The following is a 20157-nucleotide window of genomic DNA, read 5'->3' on the forward strand; positions in this document are numbered from 1 at the left end:
GAATTCTTTCTTGCCAGCTTTACAGCGAGCTTCTACGTATCTTAGCGCAGCGGAAGGATTTTATCACAGCTCTGTGCTTCCGCTTGGCATGCGAGTCCCCAGTGTGTCTTTTTAAGGAGAGCTCTACAAGAGGGAGAGGCAGAGAGGAGGGCAACGGCGGAGCATAAATAATCCCCTGCCTGGCCCAGAGCTAAAGAGTGCTGGTTCACAGAAGCAGTGTTCCCAGCGTTCACCCCATATCAGACAGACAGGACAAATAGAAACCATCTGGTTCTAACTGCTCTCCACCCGACGCAAGAGGGACAATGCATTTCATTACAGATGTAGAGCTGTCAGACTGAGCTGAGCTGAGCTTCATTATCTATAAAGAGAAATGCAAACAGCCGTCAGCTTGTTTTAGGTGTAAAAACAGTTAGCAGGTGTTAAAGGTCCACTATACATTCCTGCATGACGTTACTTCTGTTGACGTTCAAAGTAAATTCAAAACAAAACAGAGCAAGCTCGCCCCTCCCCTCATGTTTCTGTATGTCATGACTAACTGAATAACTGTCACTAACCCCCACCCCTTCCCCCAACCATCTTGTCGGTGATTGGCTGGAACGTGTTTGTTGTATTTTGGTGCCTATCCTGTGCCTCTAGTGTTTGTTTGACGTTTACGCCCCCTGTGTTGTCTCCCAAGACCGGGTTTTTTCACAGTGTGTTCAGGGGGCAGGCAGCTAGCGGGTCAAGGAGGGATGCCTACAATTTGAGACAAAAATGAAATTGCGCTGAAACCATGCAGGAACACATAGTGCACCTTTAAGGTCTTTATAATCAGCTTTTTTGTTTTGAGGATGTCTATATTAAAACCTATATGAAAAACATTTTAAAGGTATTTTTAAAATACTATCTATAATCAGCAAGTTTTCCTATACCCTTTTACCCTCTCGGAAACAAAAACATATTACAGATGATTTTCTCTAACACAACAGCATGGAGATGTAAAACCACCATTTAATTGTTTCATCTCTCTGTCAAGACAGTCAATCACTGTACATGAACATGTTACTTCACAGGAGTGAAGTCTTCATAGTGCACAGCTCCCTTGTTGCCATCAGCTGACCTTCTCCCCAGCTACCAGCAGCTGCAGCTGACACAGAGGCCAAGCTTAGCCTCTAGGGACGCAGCACCCTACTTATGTATGTCTCGCTGGAGGGGGGGGACCCTGTTACCCATCTGCATGTCATTCACACAGATGATGCATCATCAAAACACAAATTTTGTATTGACTTTGCTATTAATTAAAGTAAAAAAAACAACTTGTTTTCGTTTACTTGGCAAAAATATTTTTATTCTGGAAAATGAAATCCTAAGTAGCCAAATTGTGCACATACACACACACACACACACACACACAACCTGTCCAAATGTGGCTCCTTTCTTTTGTTCTTTAAGAATTGCATTATTAATCCCCCAAAAGGATGAATCAACTGTATTATCTATTTCACTCACATTCTGATTTGCATGTGCACTGTGTTACTTATTAGTGTCTTTTTGAACCTGCAGAAGAGACATGTCTTTTATGGTTGGGTTATTTTCGATTAAGACTGCATTCTTAATACAAAGTCAGTCCAAGCCAGAAAAAACTGTGGAATCTCTCGGTAGTAGACCTCTTTCTGAACTGGTGAACTTCACAGAATCTTCAGTGTGATCTTATCGTAGTAAACCAAAACAAGCTTTGCATATCTGCAGCTGTTTAGTCCTTGTTAATTTGTTGTAATCTTGGCTGCAGCTGAAACAATTAAAGGTCCCATATTATGCTCATTTTCAGGTTCATGGGTTTCTACGAGAACATGTTAACATGCTTTAATGTTCAAAAACCACATTCGTCTCATACTGTCTGTCTGCATATACCTGTCTGAAATGCTCTGTTTTAATGCCTGCCTCTTTAAGCCCCCCTCCCGAAAAAGCCCAGTCTGCTCTGATTGGTCAGTGTTTCCGGATGTTCTGCATCTCGGAAGCTCTGCACCGTCAATGCAGCCAGGTAATGATTATAACGGCACTATAGTAGCACTTTCTACTTTTATATTGTATAGCTGTGACATCACAACCGTGCACAAGTCCTCATGGCTCGTTTAAAGACACCATTTTTTAATATGAGCTGTTTGCATTTCTTTGTGGAATGAGCGTTTTGATACTTTTACAGTATTTTTATAGCACCTTGACCTGCTTCTTTTTACATTATGGGACCTTTAATCCTGTAGTAGATCGACAGAAAATTAGTCTCCAACTATTTAAAAAAATGATTAAAACTTTGAGTCATTTTTCAAGCAAAGGGCATTTGATGGTTTCAACTTTAAAGCTATAGTGCGTAGTTTATGTCTCCCCCATGAGGAATTCTAAATTCTGTCGGTGCATCCACATGATACAAGCCTTCCTAGTAACCAAAGAGGATACGGAGGATTAAAAACACACGATGGACTCTTCAGAAGAGGTAATTATGTTTACTTGAGTTTCTGCTCGCGAAAGTCGCCAGACAACACCAATACATAGAGAGTTTTGTGGAGCTGATAGTCTTAATTAGCTTTGTATCAACTCATTTGGCAATGGCTTGAATGTGACAGACATTCATTATTATTAAAAAGTTACGCACTAAAGCTTTAATGTGAAGTAATATTTGCTGTTTTTCTCTGTTTTAAATGATTGTAGACTGAATATTTTGGGGGTTTGGAGTGTTGGTTTGTCACCTTAGACTTGAGGAAATCACGACTTTTTCACCACTACATTTTAAAGACTAAATGAAAAATAAGTGGAAGATCTATCCATAATGAAAATAATAGTGGTCTTAGAGAGGTACATTTACTTGTACGGTACCATCCGTGTTGCATGTTGCACACACACATTTTGAGACTGCATCAGCTCATTCATCTGGCTGGGCCTGTACACTGATGCTGGTACTAATGATGGAGGCTATCTGTGCATCCTTCCCTTTTATTACAGCAGCACTGGACTCTTAGCATCACTCATCTTCCTCTCCTCTCCTCTCCTCGCCTCTCCTCTACCTCTGTCCAGCTATGCCTGTAAATTCATATTACACTCCCTTATCTACAGACATGCAGATTTGTTCTCTCTAACCTGCATCCTGCATTGATTGTGAAATACAAAATCAGGCTGTCTCTGAGTGTTATTCCCTTCTTGATTAAAAATCATTGTCAGTGCTTTAGCTTTTTGTTCCTTGAGATGAAATGATGACATTATTGTTCCTGTCAATTGTGCACATTAGCCACACAGAGCTCAATGCATGAATTTAAAAGACACAGGCACTCACGGGTGAAAGGGCCTGAGGCAGCGGGATTGACACTGTCACCGCTATCCCCACTCTCACTGCAGGAGACCTCATCATCAGACTCCCGCAAGGAAGAGCACGGGGAGGAGGAGGCTTCCACCTCCTCAAATTTCCTCTTCAGTATTCCACTCATGGTCCGCTGCATCTGCACCTGAAACGGAAAGACAGCAGAGGGGCCACATATTATTTAATATCCAGTTTAGGGCCTTCATAATCCTCAACACACTCAATTAGAAATGAAACCCAGACTCCCCCGCCCCACACACACACACACACACACAGACACACAAAATCTCTCCTGTCGCTATCCAGACTCCCAGGCCTTCCCTGGGCGATTGATCACCTTGGTACAAAAAAGCTGAGATGGAAGGCGAAAGCTGCTAATTACATACTACGTCTGCCTTACAGGAAGTTAATTCCACTATCTTGGATTGAGAGGCTGGGGGAAAAAAATCGACTGGACCAACTTGTCTTGCACTTCTATCAGTTACAGTGAAATCATATACAATATATATGTATTATGTACAGTAGTTGAATATTATGTGATTATGTGCATTTAATTGATAATACTATAAAATAACAGAAATATCCACTAGATTAAAATGTATTACACTGCATCTAGGAAGAAAACTCATCTGGAGCTTTTTCTAAAAAAACATAATGCAACAAATTAAAGCATGCATCCGTAGTATTCGTGGGATGTTTGTGTGCATTTATACAGGTGCAAACACATGCTGATGTGCACTTCCGTGTGTGACAATCTGCACAACACAAAGTGATTTGTACATATATCACACATCATGCAGCGCTAGAGAAGGAATAGTTGAGGCTGTTGTTGACAGGATAATGAATGACATCCTGTACATCTGTAATGAGCTTCTATTATGTCAGATGCTTCCTACAGAAAAAAAAGGAAAGTCCTCAGGCGAATGCAGCTACAGACATGGCACAGCGTAGTAAAAAGAAAAACACTGGTACTAGTGTACTGTGAGAGGCTCTAGTTTGCCTTATAATCTGCAACAAAGTAAATCCTTGCAAAAAAATAAAAGCAACAATGGACCACTAGATATTATTCCTGCTACAGACTTTTCAGTGATAACTACCAAATAAAACTATCTTTGTATGGCTGTGTAGGTGCAGCTTAATGTTTGTGCTTACAGCATTTCATACAGAGGCTGTTGTAACAGAAGTGTTACAGACCACTTCAATGTCAATTGAGAGGAGCCATTAACTCCCTCTGACATATGATGCAATTAGACAAATAAACAAGAACAAGCTCATCAGTCAACTACACTTAAACTAATCACCATTACGCTGGAACTACTGCATTGTAACTGTCCAACAATGTATTATTTTGATTATTTTTTTCCCCCTTTGAATACTATTCTGCCTTTATTCTTCAATATGTAATGGCTGTAACATTGCAGGACTTATTTATTCCCTTTTCATAATATGAGGCATTGCTGAAAATGTAGTCCTTTAAGGTACTGTATTTATCTGAAGAGCCCTTTGTTCCTTGTTTAAACAGCAGCAGCTGGAACGTCATGTCACATTTAAAAATATACACAATAACACAACAGTGCTGCTGTAGCACAGTAAGGATTGCTATGACTGGCAGCTTTTCCCTCACTGCTTTCTCTCTTGGAAACTGGAATCAGTAAAGACAGCATGCATCTTCATGCAGTCCAACTCTGTCTATCTGCCAGAGCAGCTTGTGGAGGAGTTCCATATACAGACAGCCACAGTGTTTCATCTGGGCTCTGCTATCGAGTCATTACAGATGCAAATGCTGCCTGAGAGAAAGAGGTGCAACCCAGTGAGGACTAGTGCTGCCAGCAAGATGGTCATTGTTCCCAGAAGGCTGTGCTTGTTCAGCGCAGTGACATGGCACCGCCAGCATTTGGAGAACCTCCAGAGTCAACAACTCAACCTACAACTAAGGAATGTAAGGCATCCTCCATCTGTGAGAAAGTGGAGGAGAGAGGAGTCTGTCAGGGTAACCTTCCTAAAAAGATTTCCTTTCAGAAAGAACTGATATTAATTTGGAAGCAAGAGGCGGCATCCTAAGCAAGAGTGAACCATCTTTTTGATTCTGTAAAGCCAATAACTGAGCTGGCTGACAAAAAAACATCAATCTACTTTCTCCTCTGAGTGGTTATGACCAAATGACATTAACTAATGAATGAATCCTAAAATATATTAAATTAATCTTGTGAAATGTAAAATGTTGAAGCTGCTAATCTCACATCAAAACAGTGAAGACACACATTTTCACAATCCACTTCATGTGTTGGCAAACAGGAGTGGAAATTTCACCAGAAATGACCTGTGTAATTTTAGTCCATTTCCTAGCGAGGGTCCTAATTAGATACCATTGTTGGAAACCTATTTGTATGCTTAGCCCTCAGCTGATGCTGCACTATAGGCTTTGATACCAAAAGTGGTTTCCATGGAGATTCTAATGTACTCTCACAACTAGTGCTTTATCATATGACAGTGTTTCCAGTGCTACTGTGTATCAGGTTTTTTTTAAGACTAAAGCCCCAATGTTAGTTTATATATAGTTTATATAAGCACATTATATATATATATATATATATATATATATACATACTGTCTCTGATTAATGTATTACTAGTTAAATTGCATTCTGTTGCGACAGCATTAAAAAGGTAACATCTTGACACTGGATGGGCATGACATCATAAGCCACAGTGCTGTGGGTAATCTAGGGTGAACCTCTTTTATCATGGCTAAATAAAAACCAGAGATTGTTGCTCCTTTCTAACCGCTCTTCCTTTGTCTTCACTGTTGCCTTACCACTAATCATGGCTGGGAAGCATACACTATGTTACAAGGGAGAAAATCCCAGAGAAAATAATGCAGCAAAAACCAGCTTGGAAAGCCCCTCCCTGTGTTTGCCTCTCTGTGCACACACATCAATTGTGGAAACCAACTCCTGTCCTTAATCAACAGCGCTCACGGCACTGTAGCACACTTGCATTCTGAATACAATAATTTTCCTCCACGTCATTCACAAAGTTCTCACAGTCAAAATAAAACCAATGTGACAACACAAGCCTCAAAACATTCGTGCCAAGTGATGCCAACAAGCCTATGGCATCTGGTGCAAGTCATGACACATCAGTCCTATGCTGACCAGATTACACTTCTCTGTGTGTGCTCTGGCCCTCTCAGGAACAACTGACCTGTATCCAGTGGCAGACTGTGATTCCTTTCACCTCTTCTCACAGCAGCACAGCCACACAATCATAAATGTCGCTATTCAAAAAAGGTGAAACATGATAAGTGAAGAGGTTCCCATTTTGTTTCAGTCCACTGACTTGCAGCGACCCCTGAGCTCCACGGGCATGAGAAAAAAGGATGCAGGAGTGTGAGAGAGACTTGTAATGTTCCAGCTCTGACTGCACTGTCGGTACCATATGCTTTATTGTTGCAAGACGACAGTCTTTCTCACTTTAACTCCCTGTCTGTCACTGTGTTTTCCCCTCTCTTTCTCTCTCTCTCTCTCTCTCTCTCTCTCTCTCTCTGGCCACACAAAGGCTCATTAGCTGCAGCCGGCTGAGAGGCAGAAGTCTGACTGGAGCAGAGTAGAGCAAAGCAGAGGCAGCCTGTTAGATCACATGGGTGGGATGTCTGAGAGAGAGAGAGAGAGAGAGAGAGAGAGAGAGAGAGAGAGAGAGAGAGAGAGAGCATGCCTCTGCTCCTGCTGTCTGCAGATATTTTTACCAACATGAGCCGGGGAAAGGGAGGGGGGTGAGTATGAGGGAGGAGGCAGAGGTAATGGGGGTCAGAAAGAGGGAAAAAGACAGAATGTTGGAGAAATGTATGGGGGGTGGAGGGCGTATGGGAGAGCCGGTGGGGGAGGTGGGGTGGGGTGGGGGGGGCATAACAGAGATGCAGAGAGGAGGCGATTCAGGGGGGAATAGTAAAGGGGAGAGGGAGAGTGAGGAAGAGGTGGAGTGAGAGTAGGGAGGTGGAAAGGATAGAGAATGGGGGAGAATAGAAAAAGGGAAACATCTGATGCCAAGAAACACACAATCCATCGAGAGAGCATAAAACTACAAAATAAAAGCTTAAATGACTAAAAACTCCAGGATAAATCAAATTGAATGACAGAACAGTACAAAATGTTTATATAAAAAAATGTTGGCATACTGTTTTATTCAGCTGCAATAACTAGCATATGAAATCTGAACATATACCTGGAAGAAGTTGACAAGAAAATATCACCATATACTACCTCAATAAGATTTGTCAGCACTGTAAATGTGATCCCAACACTTACTATGCCAGGAAGTCCTGCAAAAGAGTTAGTGGGCCACAGCTTGTGCAGTCAGAGAGCCATTATATCATTCTTGCACTCAATTGGACCGTATTTCAACATAAAAGGTCCTGCACTTCCTCTTACAGGATTGCTTTAAGTCTAGGCTAAGCTTTTTTACAGCCAGTGCAGCAATTCAGTCTTTACAAACAAATGATCGTTTCTGAGCACAAACATACAAATGATATACACATGGCTGATCAAAACCTCTTATTTGCATGATTTTAATCAATTGTGGTTTAGCTAGGTAGTTTATACAATCTGTTAAAGTCAACATTTATTGACAATCTTATGTAAAGGGTTGATGTTGTTACCTTGATGCAACTTTGAGAAAACAATTGTCATTCGACTCTGCAATGTTCTGCATTCTCACCAGTGTCCTCACTGAACCTCACCTCGACAGCACTGCGCTCCTTCTCCATCCTTGTTGTCTCTTCCTCACACTGCACAAACTGCCTCTCTCTTGTGTACTATATAACATCATCTAGCCACAGACAAGCTGCAGTAAGTTAATTTGGTCTTGTACCTTCAAAGATCATTGCAGATCGCAGCTTTTTTAAAGCAAACATTAGTATAAAGTTAACCTGTACTCCTGAAGTTGTTAAACCACTGTCAAGCAAATCAGAGCTGTATTTCTACATAACATGCTACACTGAATTTAGTAGTAATAGTAGTAGTAGTAGTAGTAGTAGTAGTAGTAGTAGTGGGAATATTATATGATTTAAGGGTTTACATCCCAGTGATGTTGACCATTGAAATGGCTCATTTTAAACATGCACTCAGCACACCAGTGCACTGACAGTACTCTGACAGACTCTGTTGAATCAGAAGGACCAACGAGCAAGCAAGCATCACTGAGATACTGCTGTATGTATCTCTGACACAAACAAAAAGTGAACATTACAAAAATCACAAACACCATATGTATTGCAGGTCTACTGAAATGGTCAGGATTACTGTACCATTACTGTTGTTACTGTGTCTACCCAATTTAGATAAATGCTACTCTGATCTAACTGATCAGACTAATAAGAAGTCTCATGTCCCATGTCACAGTTGATTGATGTGTGTGTGTGTGTGTGTGTGTGTGTGTGTGTCTCTCTATCTCCACTAAAAGACCATGCAATTAAAATGATTGCCAATGACTCGTCATACTAATAGGTGGGAACATGAGCTACAGTGGTTTGTGCCTGCTGGATCTGTGGGGTCTAGTTCTAGTAAAGCAAAGCTACTATCTCAATCTTAACTTGAATTACATCAGTATTTAAATTTATATAATGGAAATGGGAAGCCATGAATCAATGCCTGATTTTCTGTCCTTTAAACTGCTTGTGTCTGCCATTTTCATACTTAATATGAATTTAAATAAATGAAACATCTTTTAATACATCATAATTTTCTTACGGTTTTTAGCATCTAAATTAATTGTCTGGGCTTGAACTCTGACTGCCATACTGGACAACATTACACACTTCCAACCCAGCAGATAATAATTGTGACAAAACAACATTAACCCATGAATAGGCTGTTAAATACACTTTACAAGAACCATAAACAAATTTTGTTTTAAGGGTTTCTGCTTACAATTACATGAAAACATCTCTATGTTCTGTTACATGTTCTACTTGTTTAGCTGTTAAATTAAAATAGGAGCAAAACAACCTGACCAAACTCGGTCCTACTGTCATTCTCTCTTCAAATTCTCTTCAAATGTCAAAGTTCTGTTATCCGTTTTTAACAAAACTGATTTTGATCATTACAGTACAGGTTAAAATGTCAATGTGAAAACAACTGTAAAGAGATATCACATAATATATACTGTACATCCATTTCTTTCAGCCTGGTTGTTCTTCTAATCACTTCGATGAAATGTGTTAATAGATGACCTTATCTGCATTCCTTTAATGATTCATCCACGAGCATCACACATATATGCTGCCCTATTACATGAAAATGCAAAACATAAGCTGGAGAGATGGCATTTGTTACACCATTGCGCCAGTGATGGTGACCTATATTTGCTCTGACTTTCAAGAGGCTTTCATATTTCAATGAAGGGAATTGAAGACAGCAGGCAAAATAAACAAAGAAAGGGTTTTGAATGAATCATTTGTACATACTGTAATTGAGGCCATATGCAAAAGTCCTGCCCAAATCCCAACACAGTAACAGATGAAAGGCAAATTCTAAAATATGTTTTTAATGATATATTCAAAACGAGTCTTATTGTTCGACACAAATAAGCAAGTAGAGGAGTGCTTGTTATTTCTCACAAAAAATACTATAGATTTTTTCAAATCGTTTTGTTTTCTGTTACAGAGCATGAACAAAGTGGAAGCGGGAAAAGAAGAGAGCGATTGTCTTTTGTCTATACTCTCTGACACACGCCTTATCAAAAACGTTCCTGCAATAGCTATTCCCAGGGTCCTTTGCACAACATTAGTGATAAAGGACCTTCACAGTGTGTGCATGTGTTGGTTAAAATGCAAATTGTAAAAGAAATCATTGAATAAACCCTTCAGTGATCTCTGCAAAACATTTGACTCTGAACTGTCTGGCTTCATGACAACAAATCAGCAACTGTTTGGCAGCAGTGGCCATGAATCAGAACCTTTACAGTAATGGAAGAAACTGGAGTGAACCAAGGATGAATAATTGCATCCACCCTGCTTAGCACCTTCATCACAGCCATTATCCATCTCAAGACTTAACACAGCTATATCCCAGTATGTTAAAATGTCATACAGAACAGACTGAAGGTTCTTCAACCTATATAGATAGGTATAGATTCAAGCCCTTAAGGTCAAGGGTCTCCATCAGGTCGCCATCAGCTGCATCTCGCAGCTCTACTATAAGGCTGCAGTATACAGATCATAATGCCATCTGCCATCATTTAGACAACACGATCTGCAGTGCGCCCATAGTGCATTTCCAAAGACATAAAACATACTTGGAGTGGCCATAAACAGTAAGTGGATAGAAGTTGTTCTGGACTGTGCCACATCCCCACATGTACCATATATCACTTTGCCTTCCTTGGCAGTTTGTCTCTCCTCAGAGCAAATACTGACACAGAAATGCACGATCACATCAGCAACACAAGCAGGCTTTTGCCAAACTGAGTTGCCGCTGTGTGGTGCAGTAGCCTAGAACACTTACAGTACAGACATCTCAGAGCACTGCAAAATTCATACCAGAGCCAATCATGGACATCCATTGGGAAAGAGAACCACAAATGTTAGTATGTAAGAGGAAACAAATATTTACTGGATTTTCCATCACAATCATCAAATACCAGCTCTGACACATTGTGTGTGATGTAGTTACTTAATGTCTGACTTGTGTTAAAGCAGACACTCTCATCTACATACTGGCAAGCAGGCACCTAGATTTTGAAGAGAGTTGTACTGGGACAATGTCATGACCAGCTACAAAACGTTCCACATCAAAACCAATAAATGGATGGACGTTGCCCATGCAGACAAAGAAGGCAGATCGATTACCGTCACTGTACCCTTATTACAATAAAATCTGTGGTTCCAGGAATAGAGGGGACAGTTGTGGTAAGGCCACATGTGTAACTACTATTTTTTGAATGAGCAAAGTACATTTGGTATTAACTTAAATGTATTTCTATTACAGCTTGATTAAGGTAAGGAAAAGATCATGGTCATGGTTTGACCTGCAAGTGATATTTTGAATACTTATTGACATTTTGCAACTTGAGCGATCAAATTAGCATGAGTAATGCAACGTGAGGTGAATTTACGTGGCCGGTGTGAACACAACATAAGACAGTAGGCAGATATTTCTAGCTAACATGCTCAGATCATGGCTGTATTAAGAAAAAACACATTCCAAAATGACGCTCCATTCATTCCCATGAAATTTGCTAACTAGGAGCATACAACGAAAGGGTTTTCAGGCTTCAGTGGACTTCCGTGTTTTGGGGCCCTCAGAGCATGTGCACAAAAGCACTTCTCCAGCCGAGCCGTTAAGAGCTTACGAGAGTTCCTCTGGTTGTGCCAGCCGACTTTCGACAAGTTGCTAGTGGAGAAGGTTGAGCATTGAGCAAGCTAAACACCTAGATATTTTTTCCCAAGAATTGATGGAGACCAAAAAGGCCAGTGAACATAAGACTTACATTGGTCAGGCAACCAGAAACATGACTTTACATACCAATGTTGTTGTGTCTGTAGGTTATGTAATTAACTAAGTGTTTGCTAACACATCAGCTAACTAAATCAATTAGCCAGTAGTATTAACAGCTGTGCTTCAGCTGAGTTTGCTGAGTATTTCTGCACCCTGGTGGTCAGAAATTGCTTGTTGTAGCTTTAAATGTTTCTAATAGCAACACTGACATCCGAAGTCTGTGTCAAAGTCAACCGCCCTCCACTCTCACCTTCCCTGCGCTACATTAACCCATCAGAATTGGAGAACATTGCAGATGAATATACGCAGGTCACTAATTAGTCAGTTACATATGTATACAATAATTATTTGCTACATATAATACATTTTTAGGAGACACATTTCCTCCAGGTGTGTTTGTACGCCAAATGTGTATGTGTGGGGGCATAGGAGCGGGGTTGTGTGGGTATAGACTGATTGAAACTTGCTTCCTTGCTCTGTATCGATGTCTACCAAATTCCTATGCCATTCAGTATGGCTGGTTGCATCGCAGACTACAAGTGTTTCCGTAGTGATGAAGCACATCATTCATCCAGATGGCTTGGCAGATCTTTTTATTACTTCTCTCTTCTTCTTTTTTCAATGCAAGAAAAAAAAAATGATTGCAGTAGACCATGTCTGAGTGACTAAGGGTGTATTCCAGTAGAGTCAAACCCTGAAACCACAAAAGATCCTGGGCCATGCAGCCAGTCTGAGGTTGTGTTCACACTCATCCATCACTGGTGTCACACTCAGCCATACACAGCAACCTTGAAAGAGAGGGAGAGGAAGCTAGGCAGAAAGCGAGAGATAACTAGATAGATATAAAGAGAGAGAGGCCAGGTCTCAGTTGAACTCCCCCGAGGAGAGGCTGTGGCCTGGATGATTATACAGCTACAGATGATGTCAGTGGAGGATCCCTGCCTCAGAGAGAACACAAACACACTGCTCATATATTCATTGACACTGCTTTGTAGAAGGGGTGAGATAGAGTCCTAAATTATACATGAAAAGGGCACAGAAGAAAGTGTTTTGTAATAGGTCAGGGGGCATCTCCCTTAATCTGTAAATGTGCTAGCATCATATTCAGGAAAAACACAATAATCATTTGCATCTTGTTCCTGGAGACCATATAGGGCAGAAACTCTCATAGATCATTCAGATACTTAAAAAACAAAATCCATGTGCAAATGGTGCAATTAAGCTACAGTATCTACAAATCTTGTATATGCACAATCCCATGCCGTCTTTGCAAGTGGCCTGTCATTACTCATGTTAGGTACAGAGCACTGAAAAACACCTGCCTAATTGTTCAGTGACAATAGACATTTGCTCGAGCTGTTTTTCCCATTGTACTGCAATAAAGGTCAGATGGACAAATTTTGCAAATAAATAACACTAATTGTCAAATAAAGTCATCTTCATTCTCAGTCAGCCTATAAAGAATTACACAAGCACAAGAAAAAAAAAACATTCAACACAATAACACAAAGGAATCCATTTAAGGAAATGTAGTGACATCTACAGATTTATGCAAATGAGACTTCACATGCGCTCTGTACATTTGTTAACTTGCACTTGCCTGAGGCTGCAGACAGATCCGCTCCACACACATGAAAGGAGGGGGGGGGGAGCAGGAGAGAGAGAGAAGGGAAGGGAGAGTGTAGCCCACTGCTCAGCACTCAGCACACGGAGGAGATGCAGCCTGATGCCTGTGCAGCCTCCCTCCTGCAGCTACAGTACAGCTGAGAGCTGGGAATCATTGATCTGTTCTTCCTCCTCATAGAACAATAGAGGAAGCACGGCTTCTTATTAACCACATGGGCTCAGAGCAAAGGGTGACTCCATGTCTAATACATATCTAGCTGCAGCAGTTTAGCATTGTATTAAAGCATAGTTGCAAATAACTGTCAGTATTATGAGTGGCCAGTGTACTTCTGTAAATGACATGAATGATAATATTATGGCAAGAACTTGTGAACTCATTTGACTCCTGGCATGATGTGTGGTTTCTTCTTTCACATCAAAAAGCAGCAGTATTTTGATGAAATAGAGCTACATGCTTAAATGGAAGAGTAATCTTTAAAAAGAGATTTGATCCAACATCTTTGTTGTTACAAGCAGTGATCAAAATACGCCGAAGCAGACAAGCACCAACGAACAAGCTCAACATTTAGACTAATGTTTTGATTTGCTGTAATTCAAGTCACACAGTGCAGAGGCATAATCAGATACTCTCACCCTCATGTCAATCACAAAAGCTCACCTAAATTATTCATGGCTCTATATTTTATTTATGACTATATTTTCCCATGCCACCTGAAAGTTCGCAAAAGCCGGTTTTGCTGGCAGAAACAGAGCTGCCAAGCATTTCATAGAGACAGGGCTGCTTTCATCTCTCACACAGGCTGGGAAAGCTGTGGAATGTGGAGTTCATATTCTGCAGACAAACCTTATCATTTATATATAGCCAGTATCATGTTGAGATCTTGAATCATTTTTTTATATGCAAAACATTCACACTGTTACCTGAGAAAATTCATGAAGTAGGCCAGCTCTGCATGTGATTACAGTATGGCAAATTAGAGTGATATCAAAAAACAAAGTGACACAAAATACTTCGAAAAATCTATATGAATGTTAACCAGGATACACACCTATTTTAAATGTTTAATGTGTTGTTGGTTAGGATTTTATCTGAGATTGTAAGTGTGTGAAAAAGATCATGGATATTATTGATGTTTCTGTCTTATGCTGTACAATGTTACTCCTTCTTATATTTCCCTTTGTAACAATTTAAAAAAAAACGTGTATTTATTTTTGAGTTTTTACTTAGAATGCTGTCATGATGTTGAAAATGATGTCAGGATCCTTTAATTACAGCATGGTGCTTTTTGGAGAACTATTAGTGCTTTCTTTTATATGTCTTTTTGTTGATAAGATAGCCTATGAGAGATAAAATGATCAGACATTTGGTTGCTGAAATAAAAAAATAAAAAAAGTTCAAAACATCTGCGCACATCTCAAATGTGCAAAATGTATTTTCTAAACTTTTGGTCACAAAGACCTTGGTCACTGTGCCATCACATGCAAAACAGTTTGTATAACTTTTTTGTGGCTGTCAAAGACTAGAAAAAATAAAGTTATTATTATTAACGAACATTAAATAGTCATGACTAAATAGGCTAAGCATCAAATTAAAGCTAGAAAAAAAATCCATATTAGATATTATTTATTAAGAATTCAACAGTCGAAAGCGGAGCGTCATAAGGACGTCGGGCATTGTTTAATCAGATTTGACTGACAGTGATCAAACTAACCAACTAATTCAAATCCTGATTGTTGCATAAAAGTACGTGGCATCATGTTTTTCCAATTGACACGTGCGATTACCAAAGTCCATTATAACTTCAGCAGAAAATTGCTGTAAACAAGCAGATTGAGAAAACATGGAAAACATTTCCATGCCTTTAAAGAAAAAGACTCTAATCCAGATTTTAAAAGTTGAAATCAGACCTTATATATAGACAAAATGTACTTCTATCTATTTTAGTTATTTAACCAGAAACTCTCTTGAGATAAATTATTTATTTTACAAAAGAGACCTGTAGCACAACAAAACAAAACATGAGAAGAATTGAAGTAGTTTAACTATTTTTTTTAAATTACATTTCTCATGAAACATTTTATGAATGTGGTGTTGTGGTGTTTGAATGCCTCATATGAAGGCAGTGTTTTCAAACGAAGTTTATCTTGTAAATGATTAAGCCCAGGGTGCATAACACTGATTTGTTGTGCAATAGAAATAAATGGACATAACCTTATCTTATCTTAAATGATTTGGTCTAAAATTCCTAGAGGTTTCCTTAGTTTGAACCTACTACAACTATGTATGTATCAATGCAGTGGCATTTCTAACTAAGAATAATGGGAAATTAAATTTCCGATTGTAGAATATTTGAAAATCAAACAAATAATTACAGAACCACTTTGGATGTTGATGCCTATTCACACTGGCTATATAAAGCCTTTATGCGGTGGCATACCGTGCACTGACAATTAAAAGTCATTGAAGCACAGCCATATGTTTTTTTTTTTTCTTAACACCTAATTAGCTGGCAGCCGACAAAAAATTTCCAAATAGGTGTCATGGCAACATCTCAAGAGAGCGCAGTCCTAAACTGTGAAAGCCCAGAGCTTACATCTAAAACAACTAAATTGGAACCATGACCCCTGCTGAGACGCACAAAGCTGCTCTGTAATATTAGTTATTTGTTATTAATATTAATCCTATACTTGAACTATATATATATATATATATATATATATATATATATATATATATACACTGTATATATATATAATATCATATTAAATCAGACTGAATATGGAATTACAAATTGGTCTTTTGTAAAAACATAAATTGTGTATCACACAGATCATCTTAACTGATCAAAAAGACGAACATCCATAGAAATATCAGAGATTGCTGCCTGGTTAATGTTGCTCATTGGGAAAATCCCTTAAAAGACTGTTAATTTAAAACTAAAGAGAATAAAATGTACCATAAGGAGACAACCTGCTAATTTTAGGAAAATATGGACACCTTTTATATCCTATTTTTCGATGGTTACTGGGGTAAAAATAGGGGTGAATAATAGGGCTCTTTGTATGCAGGAATATAAGTTTTATGAATGAGCTGTATCAACATATCAATTCTATATGAGTAATTTTCTTCTTTTTTGTATTGTAATTTCTATGGTTATGGTAAGGAGGGATGGCTGAACTATTCCATGCACTATATTGAGTTTTGTTTCTGTTTTTGTTGGGATACATTTTTGCATATAACTCAGAAAATACAAAGAAAATAGAATTACATAGTCCATAATGTTTGTTAGATTCATCTCACTTAACTTATCCAGGTGGTAAGATGTCAAGCAAAGTGTAAAACAACCCATTAGACTTACAACTTCGGCTGATTGTTTTCATTTCTTGCTTATTCCAAAATACAATCCAGCTAGTCTTCCCCACATTAGAATCTGTTCTCACTCACCTCACTCAGTAAATCTTCCTGAACCTCCAGGTAGAGCTTAAAGCCACACATTCTTGAGGAAACAACATTAATTTGGCTGTGCATGTGAACCTCTGTGTGCAGACAATTCAGCCACACCAGCCTCCTGCAGAGAGACTGTCCTTAGAGCAGTCAAGCCATAACACCTTTCCTGTGAATCTTTAATGGACCACAATCCCTTTTATCAAGCTTTAGCCATCTGTGCTACAATATGTAATAGCAGCATGACTGAATCATTTATTCAAATAAGTCAGCTTAATGATGCAGCTTTTCACAAGTAAATACATCTACTTAATGTTGCAATGTCCTTTAACTCAGTGCCACATGTACTAATTAAATTCTGCTCCTCTGAGGACTGGGTGCTGATAGATTGAGGATATAGATGGATTGAAGAGGAAACCTCACCTTTCCGATCTCAATCACAAAGATGGGAATAGTTGTGTGATTGCATGTGCATGGTCACATGTTTGAGTGCATGTTTTCGGACAGGGATGGACTGCCTTTTTTGATGCTCCCTTTTTCTTCTGAATAAAGAGGCTGACAAAGGATCAATAAAGAAGGCATCGCTGAATAATGATGCTGCCATATTCAAGCCTAATATGTAACAAAAAAACAGACAGTTAACATAACTGCATCTTTTGATTACATTAATGTAAACGTATGCTATTAGAACTACAAGGCAACAGTGAAAACAACTAATATATCTGTCTTTACTGCCTTGGAAATGTCAAAGCCTGTGCTTTTCACATTTTTATAGCACTGATGGTTGATTTGCTGAAAAATAGGAAGAATATATCCTCTTTTCATCATCTTGAAATCAGAGGCATCTCTCTAGTATAATCCGGTGAAAATATTGCAGCTGTCTGTATTGACTAAACACTGTTGTCTGCATCAACATCACATCATATCTTGTTATCAGAGGGTCTTTTGTGGCAGCGTAGCAACAGTTGTGCAAGCTTTGAACACCATCTATCTCACAGGCATGAATTCAATATGTTAATGTTTTGTGAAGGCTGAAAGCAATATTTCAGACAGCAAGGAGATATGATCTTACCTTTAGCAAAATATATTACACTGCAGTGACCCGCCTTTGTTCTGTGAAGAATAGAGAAGAGAAACAGAAATAGTAAGGCTGCTGCCAATTTATGAGTAACTCTACTGTAATTTCTAGAGTTACAAGATTGTGCAAAAGGTGACTTTTAATCATGTTTTATGCTGTGTTGTCACAACAAGACGAACACAAAGCCATTGTTTTGTAATGCACATGTTGTAGTACACAGGTTTCGTCACAGAAACTTGCAATTTTAGCATTGATGTATAGACGATTGACAGAGCTTCATCTAAAATCTCTTTGTTAGTCACTTATAGAGCTGGAGGGGGCATCCCCGGGGGTTAAGGGAAACATGCTCTCTGCCTACTCTGCCTGTTTTGCAGGAGGCTCTGCAGGGAAACAGACTCTCTTCTCCCTGCGGTCTGCATGAGAGGCTCAGTTGGCCACATACCAGTCAACTGGCTCTTAGTGCAGTAGCCTGTATGACACACATGTGCGACCTCAAACATTATACACAAAGGCACTGGAGCTTTAACAGTCAGGATCCCTTTGGGCTCTGTGTCTATTATAAATGTGTAGTGGTAATCCTTTTGTGCACAAAGTGTTTAAACAATTAAATCACCAATGGTTTAAATGAAACAAAGAAAATGTGGTCTTGAAGTATTAGAGTAACTGTCAAATGTCAATGACTATTTAGCACATGTACCAAGCAGACTGAGGTTTGATGCTCAGAAGAGTTTGGCAAATGGACTATGGGATGGGTCCCAACCAGTCCCAACATATTAAGGTAACAGTACAGCAGGCAAACATATGTGTTATTACTTTATGCAACACAGAAAAGGGTGAGAAACAAAGATAAAAGGCTTACATTTTTACCAATTTAATCAATGCATGTATTCAAATACAGGCCTATGATTGCTCATACTCACCATTCATTTCGTTACTCTAATCAGTATCCAGCCAGTCAATGACGCCCCTCTCTCAATGGACTTCACAAATGTTCCCTAAACCAGTTTTCCTCTGCGGAAATCCCCCACCGCTGTGAGATCATTAAAAACTGCTACCGGATATACCGATTAGTAAGCTATTGGAAATACCGGCACAATTGTCGCATATAACAACAGTGCTTTAACATGCACTCCTTCCGGCTGCTCAGGGAACAATGGTGCAGCATCGGACTGACAGCTTCACGGCCAACGTGACACAGTCTGTCCAATCATGGTTTAACAAACCAGGAATCATCCGCAGAGCGCTGCTGCCTGCCTGCCGGCCCACTGTAGGCTTCAACGCACACATCCCACTGTGTCATCATGTGCGCTGACTGTTGCCAAAGAAGGTGGGCTTAATCATGATTTAAAAAACACTTTAACAGGGATGTATAGTGTGTATAGGCAGCTATTCATTTAAAATCGTATCGCATCGTGGATGAAAATTCTCATCATCATCTTCATCGTCATTTGAGTGAAAAGGCATCTAAAAGTAGGCTAAGTCATTGACTGGATTTCCTGTTTCATTCTCGACTAAATCAGTTGACTTTGACTTCTACATGAGCCTGTGTTTTCTTATGTTGTAATATGTTTGTCTCCACTAGGCTATACGTTATTTTAGAAGCTGAACTTTGCACCACTGCTGCAACATTTGGACAGCATCCCTCCTGAATGTATAGTAGGCGCTGGGACGTGCACAGACATTTTGGGGGGCAGGGGCTCATGTGAAAAAAGGGCACTTCTCATCATTATTTAAAAAAACAAACAAAAAAAAAACGTTAAATATATTAACACAACTCTGACTTCCGTACCAATTTATTTTAATCGGAACCCAACAAAGTCTAATCTCCCGACCGGTTATTTCGATTTTTTATTCAATAAATACATTTGTTTGACAGGAAAGCTTTGCGCAAACAGGAATATATTTATTTATGGGGAAAAAGGCACTTTCTCTCTAGGAAGAAAAAGGGCAGGTGCTCAAGCTCCCTTCAATGTCTATGTGTGCACTTGCCTGAGTAGGCCTATTACAGTGGTCTCTGTAATATTTATGATTTTCAAATGAGCCACACATGGTAATGAAACTGATGAAGAGGCTTATAAAAATAAACAGATGCCTTGGCAAACACCCATAGCCCCACTATATCAAATTGAATTAGTCCCCACTGGATTATGTAAGGTAGATCAGCAGAATTTAAAGGGTGTCTCCGT

The 20157-nt window shown here is 39.4% G+C and overlaps 1 protein-coding gene across 2 annotated transcripts in view; it reads right to left on the bottom strand.

The window, feature by feature from the left end:
- The window catches only part of csrnp3 (cysteine-serine-rich nuclear protein 3), a 24308-nt gene extending 5029 nt beyond the window's left edge, over positions 1 to 19279 (bottom strand). The window contains exons 1-3 of one of the 2 annotated variants that reach the window (XM_078261821.1): positions 18892 to 19279; positions 17966 to 18006; positions 3308 to 3476 (exon numbers count right to left, since the gene is read on the bottom strand). In XM_078261821.1, the coding sequence (XP_078117947.1) occupies positions 3308 to 3470 (163 nt within the window). In that variant the 5' untranslated portion in view covers positions 3471 to 3476; positions 17966 to 18006; positions 18892 to 19279. Of the gene's footprint in view, positions 1 to 3307; positions 3477 to 6534; positions 6894 to 17965; positions 18007 to 18891 lie in introns of those variants that run through there. The other variant, XM_078261822.1, reaches the window with a different exon arrangement.
- Between the last annotated feature and the right edge of the window lie 878 nt (positions 19280 to 20157).

Source organism: Sander vitreus, chromosome 11, assembly GCF_031162955.1.
Source record: "Sander vitreus isolate 19-12246 chromosome 11, sanVit1, whole genome shotgun sequence".
NCBI classification, from domain to species: Eukaryota; Metazoa; Chordata; class Actinopteri; order Perciformes; family Percidae; genus Sander; species Sander vitreus.